Raw genomic sequence first — 11,498 nt, forward strand, 5'->3', positions numbered from 1 at the left:
CGCCAGTGTCTGGGCTGCCCCTGCGAGCTCTGGCTCCGGGACACCTCTGCTCATGCCTGCTTGACCCAAACAGGCACCAGGGCTCCCAAGCCCAGAGGCCAATAGATCTGAGGGGTAGGGGTGGCTGGGCCCCAACTGTCTGTCCCCCTTCCTGCACTCAGTCAGGGTCACCGAGGCTCCTTAGCCAGGCCAGGACCTGCCTTTCACTCCGTGGCTCTCTTGCCCTCCACTCCCTGCTGGGGTGACTTCAGGTAAGAAGCTGCCTGTCCCGCCCAGTCTGCAGAGCCTGATATTCCCCTGGCTCTAAGGAACAGCTAAGCTCTCTATTTCTGTTGGGTAAGAGGGTTAAGGAGGCAGATTTGGCTCCTGACGTAATCAGGCAGAGAGGCACGTTTCGCCTAGAGATCAGGTGGGGCCCCCGCCCACCCCTGTGGCCAATCACAGGTCCCAGATATCGAAGGTGGAGGAGGGCTGTCCGCTGCTGTCCAGTCCTTGGCTCGTGGCTAATGGGCTTTGCATCACCATTCTAGAGAGCGGAGCGATGGTCTTGGCATGTGGCAGGTGCCACCTGTCCCTGGGCTGTGCGGCTGAGCAAGGTCCTGGGCCACGGAGCCTGGAGCAGATGCCCAGGGGCCAGGCTGTCTCCTGGGAGAGGAGGGATGGTGCCGGCCTGCTGCAAGGCCCAGGTGAGCAGGGGGGGGGAGGCTCACTGCCCCTCGGGAGCTCCTGAGCAGGCCTGCTCACCAAGACTCTGGCCAAGGCGGCTCCTTCCTTGGCCGGGTCGCATCGTGGGCGACGTGGCACACTCAGCCCGGTCTTGCACACTGTGTTCGTGCGAGGAGCAGCTGCCTGGCATGAGGACAGTTTTGCGGATGGTCCTTCCAGCTTGGTTCCCCTGTAGGCCCCACAGCCGAGGAAGGGCATGCCACAGGCCCCGACTGACCCTTGCGAGTGCGGGAGGTGTGTGCACCCAGCCTGCCCCGTCTGTCTGGAGCACAGAGGGCCCTGCAGCTCTCATGGACCGGCTGACTCTCTTTGGCCAGCAAAGGCCATAAGAGTGGCCACCTTCCAGGGTCGGGCCACGTATCAGTCTGTCTAGGCAGGGCAGGAGGGCCCTCGCAGCGGTGGCTGCCCTTGCCTGGTCATCAGAAGAGCCTCTGTGGTGGCTCCATGGCAGTGGAGCCTGTCGCCCGGGCCAGGCTCACGGCAGCTCCCGCTAAGGCCAGCCCATGTGCCATGCAGGCAGCAAGCCGTTCATCCTTCCTCCTTCCCCTCAGCTCCAGGAACACGGGAGGGCAGACTTCCCAGGGAGGTTTAAAGCCCCTGCAGGGGGGACACCAGAAACTGAGGGTGGTGCTGCGAGCCTCAGCCTTGCCCACCAGCACAGCTGGCTGAAAGGGAATTGGACTGATGGCAGCAATGTTCCGAGAGTTCTTGCCAGTGGAGGCTGGTGGCTCCGATGTCAGTGGTGCTGTAAATCCAGTGTGGGTCCCAGCCAGGACTCAAAGGAGCTATCCAAGGTGCTTAACCCAACCCCCAACATAGGTTCAGCACCTTGGATAGCTCCGTTAGAGTTCTGGCTGGTTGTGGCTGAAGCCCAGAGCGAATGCACAGCCCCACTGGCATTGGGCCCACCAGCCTCCACTGGTTCTCGCAGTGCGCGTGCGCCTGCGTGGGTGGTGTTCTTGCATCCTTCGCATGGTTTACCTGCCACTCTCGGTGTTTCTGTGGACGCTTTCCCACGACTGCGCGTCTCCTCTTGCCTGCACACCTCCACGCGGGCACGCGCTTCGCGGCCGCTGCTGCGTTGCTTGTCTCGCCCCCTCCGTGTCGTCCTTCAGGCGCTTCAGCCTCCAGGTAGCCCACGTGCACCTGCCCCTCAGGGCAGCAGCGCCCAACGCCATCTCCCTCCCCGCACACGCCCCGCCCCCGTCGCGCCCCGAAGGAGCGGCCCGCCAGGGGCCGCCTGCTTGTGCCAGAGCGCCGTTTGCAGGATCCTTCCGCGATATCAAGGGCTTGCGCGGCGGTGCTGCGCCGGCGCTCGGTGTGGATGCGGGCGCCTCCAGGTGAGGCTCGGTCACCCCCTGCCCGACCCGTGGAACTGCGCGGGGCCTGGCGACCGTCGTCATCCACGCGCCGCCCGCCTGTGCTTTCCCACCACTTCTGTCTTTCTTCTTACCACGGAAAACCCGTTAAGGACTAAAGACGGGAGAGCTGCTCAAGGCCTCCCGACGGTCAGCGCTGGGAGCCATCCCTGCGTCCGGAAGCGCGCTCCTTCCTTCCCGCGACACTCGGGGGACTCGGTGGTGTCCGTGCCGCTGCAGTGCCAGCCAGGACATCCTGGCTTCCAGCCTGCACTGCCCCCCTCTGACCCTACCAGTCCCCAGCTCTTCCTCGCCCCTCTTGCTCAAGCCGCCCAGCTGGAGCGTCCCTCAGCTTGGCCGCGATCGGGCGCACCGGGCTCCTTGCGGCACCAGCCCACTGCTAGAGATGGCCCTGGGCGCGCCTTCGAATTGCTCGGCAATCCAGCGGTGGGGTGCGGGGATTTGATGGCAAAATTAAATGTTTGATGTATGCACGCTTCGGGAGGCATTCAGAGCAAAAAAATAATATACTAATGCATCTCCCACGCTGGCCTTCACCTGGCGTGGGGTCTGCAACCGATGGCAGAAAGCAAGCTCACAACAAGGTGAAAATCAGCACGAACGGCGCCGGGACCCCAAGCAGGGCTGCTGCGGGCTTGCGGAGGGCCTGCGCAAGGCGCCCGGGCCCCCGCCCCCAGCACCGCCCTCCCGGTCCCCGGCAAGCTTACCGGGGGCGGCACGGGTGGGTGGGGCTGCCGTGGAGGGCAGCAGCGGGATGGACGGGGGCGGGCGGTCCGGAGCGCGACAAGGGGAGCACCCGGCAAGCCGGCCGCCGCCACGTCCCCGCAAGCATCCCGGGAGCTCGGGGAGCGGCAGCGCAGCCGCCTTGCGCAGCGCTTCCGCTCGGAGCGCGGGGCGCCGAAGGCTTTGGAGCGGCCTTAGGAACCGCGCAGGGAGTCCGGCGCCAGCAGCGGCGGCCCTGGCGCGGGGCGACCCCACCGCGGTGCGCCGCACATCCGAAGGCGCGACGCGTCTGGCCGGCTGTGTTCCAGGGGCTCGGGCATACCGCAGCCCCCCGCCAGCGTGCGCGACGCTCCGTGTCATTCTGGGCGCAGCCGGATCTCGCCCCCCGGGGCCGTGCGTTGTTTGCCCGGCTGGGGCAGCCGTGCGGCTGGTAGGAGCGCGGGCCTCGGCCAGCCTGTCTGCGCCGCCCCGGCCGCCCCCTCAGCAGGGGCGGCTGAGCGTCCAGCCCCCAGCCGCGCCCCGCGAGAGAGGCGGGGCCGCTGGGCGCCCCCCCCCCCCCCGCAGCAGGGCCTGGCCAGAGGCACGGGCACAGAGCCCGGGGCCCCGGTGGTCTGAAGGGGCGCCGCCGCACTGCTGCCTGGCCCGGTGGGCGCGCAGCCTCGGCCGGGGCGGCGGGTGGGCGCTCCTCTCGTGGCACTGCTTGGCCCCGCAAGGCTGCCCCCGCCGCCGGGCCTTGCGGGCGGCCGGCCCTGGCCCTGGCCCTGGCCTTGGCCTGCTCGCCTCTGTCTGGCGGGCCCGGGCAGACAGCAGAGGCGGGGAGCTCAGCTAGTCCCAGCTAGGCGCGGGGCCCCCGGCCGCACGGCGAGCCCTCCGACTGCGGCCCTCGAGAGCCGCGCAGAGGGAGCCCGGACAAGGGCTCATCCGCTCCCCTCCCTCCTGCTCAGAGCGGCGGCGGCGGCCCGGCTCCTCGCGGCTTCTGCTGCCCCGGCTGCCCCAGCGTCCAGGCGTCGACGGGCACCCGGCTCCTGTACATGCTTTTCCACCTCTTGGCCTGTGCCAGCTGCTGCCTCATGCTCTCCCACACCGTGGCTGAGGCCATCAAGGAGATCGTGAGTGAGGGCTCGAGGGGCCGGCGGGGAGGCCCGGGCCTGCGAGCAGCCTCTGATTTGCCCCGCGAAGAGCCCCCGCGTGGCCCTCTCGGGAGGGAGGCTGCCCTGGCTGAGGCTGAGGCCTTCCCGTGAACGCCGTTCCTCGTTTTAAGCCGCAAGGGGCCCTACGCCAAGAGACGGGTGGGCTCTGCGAAGCGTGGTTTCAGCCCCACTTCCGGCTCACCGTGGAAAAGCGGGGCCTCGGCTGTGCCAGACGCGCGCTCCCCCCCCCGCTCTCTGCTCCCTCCCGCAGGTGCCTTTTCACACAGCGTTGTGCGAGCCCCTCCCTGGGGGCGCGGACTGCGGCGCCCTGGTGGGCTACTCTGCTGTCTACAGAGTCTGCTTTGGCACTGCCTGCTTCTACCTGGCTCAGGCCGCCTTCCTGATCAACGTCAGGTCCAGCAGCAGCTTCCGGGCTCTCCTGCACAACGGGTAAGAGAGAAAGGGAGATCCCCACCCCCACCCCCAGTTGAGGCTGCTCCCAGGCCCGCCGTCTCTGTGCTGGGGCAGCGGAAGCACTCCAGGCCTGGGCCAAGCCTGGTTTGCCACAACTTCGGGTTCTGCTGCAGATTCTGGTTCCTGAAACTCCTCATCCTGGTGGGGCTTTGTGCAGCAGCCTTCTTCCTTCCTGACCAGCGCTTCATCCGAGGTACTCCCCCCTGCTGGCTTTCAGTAGAAGCCCACGGCGAGGTGGGGAGGGGCCCCAAGTTGGCCCGCAGGAAAGCCAGTCAGGGACTGCAGCCACTACTGCGTGGGGCCAGAGCCCAAAGGGAAGCCTTTGCAGCCTTGCAGGATTGGCTCACACTTCCACACCCTCGGTGTCAGCTCGTTCCCTCCCTTCCTCTTCCTCACTCACACCTACAAGTGAAGGAGCGATTCCCAGAGGGGCAGTCCAGAGAGCAAGCGCTGGCCTGCAGGGGACTGCACTGGAGCTTAGGTTCTCCCTCCTGCCCCCCACCCCTGCACTGTAGGGAAAGCCCCCCGGCTGCCAATCCCCTCCACCTAGTGGAATCCAGCACAGAAGAGCAGCAATTGGGCATTACTGCACAGAGCTCAGTGAGCATCCCAGCGGGGGAGTCTAGCCGGACAGCCAGAGGTTGTGCTGAGCGCCCCAGGTCCCTGCCTGACCACCCCTGCTCTCTTCTGGCTTTGCCCCCTGCAGCCTGGCACTTTGTGGGTGTCTGTGGAGGCTTTGCCTTCATCCTGGTCCAGCTGGTGCTGATCACAGCCTTTGCCCACACCTGGAACAAAAACTGGTGAGTCGGCCCACAGGCTGAAGCAGGGTGGCTCTCTTGGACTGGGTGCCACAACGGGGAGGGGAGGGGAGCCTGGCAGACCTGGAAGATGCTGAGGACGTTGGGCTGGGCAGGGAGCAAGGTTGGTGCCTCAATGGTGGAAGCCTTTCCCAGCAAGCTTTTCCCTCCCAGGGTCACCGGATCCTCCAAAGACAGACGCTGGTACCTGGCCGTGTTCCTGGCCACACTGGGCTTTTATGCAGTAGCGTCCACAGCTTATGCCTTCCTGTACAAATTCTACACCCACCCAGGTGGCTGCATCCTCAGCAAGGGGCTGCTGGTGCTCAACGGTGGCCTGTGCCTCCTCATGTCCTTCGTTTCGGTCACCCCCTGTGTCCGTCTCCGTGAGTGCTGTGGGCAGGGCCTGGCTTTTCTGTGGCACAGACCGGGGCTGGAGGCCAGGGGTGCCTGAGCTTTGTCCACATCCTGCCACAGGCACCCCCAGGTCTTGAGGTCGTGGGGCTGAGCCCTCCTCCCAGGCCCAGATGGGGGTGAGGGGTGCTGGCTGCCATCACCAAGCAGCACGTCACTGGCACTGGCTGAGCGTCTTTTTTATGGTCTGATGGGTGGTCTCTGTACACCTTCTGATATGACTGAGCCTAATGGGGCTTCAGTGGCAGTATGGAACTCCCAAGAGGAAATGGAAGGGTACAATTCTTAAACCAGAGGAAATGGAAGGGTACAATTATTTCAAAGATAACTGAGCAGAAGCTGGCCAGGAGCTTTAGGGTTGCCAGGGCACACCTATTTTGTAGACTGGGACTTCATGGCTGAAAGCCTCATGGCATCACACACTTCTCAGAACTAATTACAAAGTGCTTGGTCTCCAGTCTCCTCAGACACCTGAGTTGCTCTGCGTCAGGATTCCTTTAGCCCCCACTTTATTTCAGTGCCGAAAACAAACACAGATGAGAGGCTTCAGTCTACAGCTTTTAATCCATTACTTCACAGGGTCATACAGATGCAAATTCTCAGTGACTCTCAGCCGTTTGAAGAGGAAGGCGGTCTCACTAGCCTAACTTAAGGCAGGAGAGGTCCCTCTCTTTCGTGAGGCCTCTAAGCACAGCTTTTCACACAAGGCCAGTCGGGTAGACCATCTAAGTTCCGCTCCTGCCTTCTCTGTCTTTGCTGTGTGCCTGCGTCTGGCGTCTACTCAGTCAGACTCCCCAAACCCTGCCTCTTCCTGTTCGCTGCCTCTCACGGGGGGTGGGGGGGTGAAGAGGGACCCTCATCCTCAGTCAGCTGGACATTTGTAACCTGGACATTTGAGAAGCCAGCCTAGTCATGTCTGGACTAGCTTGGGAAAACACCTCCCCTATGTCTGGCAGTTCTCCTTCAGAATCTGAACTGCTATCCCACTCCCTGCACTCAGAAACACCCCTGACACTCTGGTATGCCCACTGGGGTAACAGCTGGGGGTGGGTAAGAAGAGACGGTCCACAGGAATATTGGTGAGCTCAAATTCCGGAAGGGTGGCCATGTTAGTTGGTTGCAGCGAGAACAAGACAGCGCTGCTACAAGACAGAAATTGATGTGCACCGTCCCTTCCTGCCCTGAAGGACTGACGTACTTGGCTGGAAGGACAGACGCCTGGGAGGAGGGGCCATTTGGGGTAGATGCGCCATTCCTCTCCCTGTCATGACGTATGCCTTCCATTGGCCTCTCTTGCTCCCTGACGGCACACACCCTTCCCCTCTGCTCCTAGGACAGCCGTGCTCCAGCCCGCTGCAGGCCTCCATCATATGCTGCTATGTCATGTACCTGACCTTCTCAGCCCTGTCTAGCCGGCCGCCAGAGAAAGGTCTGTGTCTCTCTGTCTTTGCCTGGCTGCAGAGCATTGCGCATGGACCAAGTCCTTGATTTGCTCACATTTTTCTCCCACAGTGCAGTACAAGGGACAAAATCTGACCATTTGCTTCCCCAGCATTAGCAAGGATGGAACGCAGGTGGAAGGCACCGCGCTGGCTGTCCTGGGCGCTGGTGTGATGTACGCCTGTGTCCTCTTTGCCTGGTGGGTATTGGCTGCACGTGCCCAGAGATCTCGGGCCCCAAGCCTAGGCCTGGCCTCCAGCATATCCCGTACCAGGGAGCCTGACAAGACTGGGCCAGATGAGTGGCTGGGCAAAGGTGCCCTGCCTCCCACCTGGTCTCTGGGCAAGGCTCTTGGCAGGCTGCAGGGAGGCGGCCCTCCCACTTGCACCTCCCTCGGAGCCATTCGGGCCAGAGCTGGGCCTGACAAGGGCACCCCCCTGCACCCCCCCCATTCTGACCCTTCCGCACCCTGCAATGCAGTGCTTCATCCTTGCTCTGGAAGCCCCTGCTCCATGAAGAGGCCACTCCTGCCAGCCCTCAGACCTGGCTGGGCATGGCTCCCAGTCTGCAGGAGTGCTGCTGGACCTTGGGCTGGCTCAGCCCCTGCACATCTGGGGGTTGGGGTCGGCCTGCAGCTGCAGGGCTGAGCCTGCTGGGGTGCCGGGATCCTGGGAGGGAGCCTGCGCCAGGGAAACAGGAGAGACACGGTGTCTCCCCGTGGGCACGCAGCCCCGCCCTGAGGCAGCCGCTGTGTTCATTCACACCCCTCTCCTTCTGCAGCAATGAAGCATCCCTGCTAGCTGAGATGTTTGGGCCCTGGTGGATGATCAGGGTCTACAGCTTCGAGGTCCAGGTGAGCACGTACCAGAGCAGAAGCTCTTTCGTGGAAGCAGCAGCAGTAGCTGCTGTTGAATAGCATGAATATTGTGCAGCTCCTGCAGACCACCCTCTGCCACAGGAAATTCTGCTGCCTAATTTTTTCTTTTGTATATTTTGTTTTTGTTTAGTATTTTAAATTATAAACCACCTTGAGTGCTTTGGCCTAAAGGCAGTATATTACTGCAGTAAATAAAGTACACAAATGGTTGAGTGCTCCTCCTTATGACACATCCTGTACGCACGATGCCCAGCGTCACAATCTACATGTGTTACTCCCATGCAGGATGCACACATGTATAACTCATGGATTTCCCCTGCAAAACGCTAGCCCAATGCTGCCCTGGTCACCACTTGCAATCGTTTGGAAGGTGAAGGCCACATTTTAAACATTTATGTGCCCTTCATAGCTGAATCAAGATTCATGCATTGCTTCCTTGGTGATCAGAACTACACAGATGGTATGTGCCTGAAAGCACAGGTCAGAGGATCCCATCCTGGCTGGTGCCACACAAGCTGTGAGCTGATTGGTTCATGTTGTGAACCAAAGGACAGCAGCAGAAGCCACGGTGGGGAGGCAGATGGTTCTGCACATGACATGTGTTATTCTCCTCGCAGAACCCCTCCTGTTGTTTCTGTTGCCCAGAGAAGATGGAGGAGGAGCTGGCAGGTGAGTGCAGCTGGGCTCAGGGGATCTGAGGTCTGCCCCCCGCTCCAGTAGATTTCTTAGACAGAATGGAGGGAGACGAGGGAGGGGGCACTTTTCTATGTTCCCTGAATCTTTTCCCGAGATGCTCAAACAAGGGACAAGATGAGTAAGGCTCGCTTGCCCACAGCGTGGCATCCCATACAAGCCAGGACATCTGGCCATCCTCCTCGGCAGTGAGCAGTGGTGCACAGCTGGCCCTTAGATCCATGGGGTCTGTGATTAGGAGGGGCCTCTGTTTGCACCTGGCACAGGACAAAGACTTGGCCAGGAGGAGCCCTCTGGGGGACAGCGGATAGTCCACGATGACCATGACCACGTGGTCTACAGCTACTCTACCTTCCACTTCGTCTTCTTCCTGGCCTCGCTGTATGTCATGATGACGCTCACCAACTGGTTCAGGTAGGGACGGCTCCTGTCTCAGGCTGCTCAGACACTGGATTCAACCAGGGCGCCTCCTCCCTCAGCAGCTGCCACAGCCTACAGCCAGCTCCTCTGCCAGGGGTTTTCCTCTGGCCACCCAACTGCCTGGCCTGTCAGCCAAACAGACTGGAGACTTGGAAAGTGGCTTGCAATGCAACCCCGCCCCCTCCCCCGGCTCTCATTGCAGCTATGAGAATGCTGAGCTGGAGACCACGTTCACCCATGGCAGCTGGTCCACCTTCTGGGTCAAGGTAGTTTCTGGCTGGGCCTGTGTCCTGCTCTACTTCTGGCTTCTGCTGGGCCCACTATGCCTACCAGACTCGCTCCAGCACAACAGATCCCTGCTGCGCATTATACGGCGGAGGCGCGCACTTCACCGCATCAGTGCTGCCACGTAGCCTCTGGTCTGTTGCCATGTTGCCTGCCATGGGCTCAGCTGCCTGCTGGGACTGCCAAAGGCTAAAACCAGGAGATGGGCTGGTGCAGGATGAGAGCACAACCCTAACACTTCCTGCTGAATGACTGGTATGGGCTGAGGACACTGGTGCTGCCCTAGGCGCTGCTCCAGTTCAGCATGCCTCGCTCCGGCCTGGACTGTTAAGGGGGCAAAGCCAGCACAGGACGGCCAGAGAGGATGCTAGAGGTGCTCCCAGCCCGCCAGCACAGGCCGCAAGGCTCGGCTGAGTATGGGGCGGAGCGCCAAAGTGGTCCGCCCCCAGGACACAGGCCGGGGACAGCAGGAGAGATGATGAAAGTGGGAGGATTCAGAGAATGGGTGGCCACCTCTCTGGCTGGTTGTAGGAGCAGATTTCCTACATTGGTGGGGGGTTGCACTCAGTGGTCTTTGAGGTCTCTTCCAAATCTGTGATAGATCTATGATCCTGTGGCCAAGAGACCCTGCGAAGCAACAGAAGGCTTGGCAATGACTGACACCTCGGGGGGTGGCGGCATCATGCTGTAGCACCCCTTTCCCTGTGGACAGGTGGTGCTGGAAGGAAGATCCTGCCAGATGGGCAAAGGAGGGTCAAATTCAAGACTGACCAGCAAGAGCTGCACCCAAGGGCTCGTGGTCTTTGTGGCCATCCCGCTTGCTCTGCCAATAAAGTCTTGCGCAACTATAATGCTGTTGAATGCAGTGATGTAGGAGCCCCAGGCTGCTGCCCTTTGCCTCCTTAGCCTGGGCCCAGAGAGTAGAGACGGCAGCTGTGTTGAGATTGTGGCCCACATCGTACTCCCTTTGGATCCAGGCCGCTTAGGGAAGTGCCTTGCCCTCTGTGATGCAGCGGACTGCATTCTTTCATGATGTCCAAGACTTCTGCCTAGTTTGGCTGGGCCTTCTAGTCTAGCAGGGCCTGGGGAGTGGCGATGATGGGAGGCGGATGTGAGCACAGCCTGCAAAAGCAGGGTCAGAGCTGGGAAAATGAGGAGGGCAGGCTTTTCTCTGCCCTGAACTCTGGGTTGTCCCAATGAAACCGAGTGGCAGTAGAGTCAGAACAAACCACGGAGGCCGCTGGGGAGGCGTACAGCTATGTAGCCCTTGCTTTGTCTACTGTGTGCCGTTCCTCCAAACGCATTGCATGGCAGGCCTGTCCCACAGCCACAGGAGTCCTGCATTTGAATCACAGACGCCTTTCTTTCTCACTGCTCCCCATGCTCAGCATTCCTGGGTTACTGTCAGGAGCTCCCCATCGCCTGGGGGGCAATGGCAGCCAGATGCTGGGCTGCAGGAAGTGCTCAGAGCTGTGCTGCTTCAAGTGTTGGGGTACCCAGGCAGTGAATGAGGGTTCCACAGAAAGCTGCACCTGCTGGGGGAGAGGAGGCCAGGAGTTGGGCAGAGGGGGCAGCTGTTGCCCCTGCCCCTTGCGCAGCCCTGGTGTGTTGCCCTGAGTCATTTCCATGCGCATGTGAACACACGTGTACACACATAATGACAGATGCAGGATTAAAGGGTCCTTTACCAAAGGTGTGGTGTGCACACAGCAGATTTTTATTTATTTATTTAATTTCTATACCGCTCAATAGCCGAAGCTCTCTGGGCAGTTCACAAAAATTTATGTACTGTCATCTAGCAAAGTGGGCAATGACTGCTTTTAAGATGGGGAAATTAGCTCTAACACTATCCAAAAACATAAGCCTTATTTTTACAGATTTTGTTCTTAACATGACACACGTTTTACAAGAGAGAAAAATAACTTGGTTAGTATACCAACCCCAGCAGTTCTAATAAGCCTAACATAAAGACAGAAAAAGACAGCGACTGGGGAAGCTACATGTTTGCCAAACAAGGAGTGGGAGGTGGTACTAATGGAAAGGCAAGTCGGCGAATTGGGGGAGCTCTACGACCAGGGGAGCTCAGGTGTTGATGACTGGTGGGCCGCAGGGGCCGAGATGGATAGATTTAGAAGGGAAG

General features: G+C 60.8%; 1 protein-coding gene across 3 annotated transcripts; it reads left to right on the forward strand.

The window, feature by feature from the left end:
* The first annotated feature begins 490 nt into the window (after positions 1-490).
* On the forward strand, positions 491-10,207 carry SERINC4 (serine incorporator 4). Of its 3 annotated transcripts, none has more exons than XM_084817803.1 (12): positions 491-686; positions 3,773-3,937; positions 4,230-4,408; positions 4,546-4,625; positions 5,139-5,232; positions 5,404-5,615; positions 6,977-7,072; positions 7,156-7,282; positions 7,864-7,936; positions 8,578-8,629; positions 8,920-9,067; positions 9,276-10,206. In XM_084817803.1, the coding sequence occupies exons 1-12, from the start codon at positions 660-662 to the stop codon at positions 9,484-9,486; spliced, it is 1,464 nt and encodes a 487-aa protein (XP_084673929.1). In that variant the 5' UTR covers positions 491-659; the 3' UTR covers positions 9,487-10,206. The 3 variants fall into 3 exon arrangements, with proteins under 3 accessions (XP_084673929.1, XP_084673930.1, XP_084673928.1); XM_084817804.1 differs by having other exon boundaries at positions 9,960-10,206; XM_084817802.1 differs by lacking the exon at positions 491-686 and adding an exon at positions 2,839-3,258 and having other exon boundaries at positions 10,071-10,207.
* Positions 10,208-11,498: the final 1,291 nt, after the last annotated feature.

Source organism: Heloderma suspectum, chromosome 11, assembly GCF_057233095.1.
Source record: "Heloderma suspectum isolate Gila_16-S chromosome 11, 16-S_ref, whole genome shotgun sequence".
Taxonomy (NCBI): Eukaryota; Metazoa; Chordata; class Lepidosauria; order Squamata; family Helodermatidae; genus Heloderma; species Heloderma suspectum.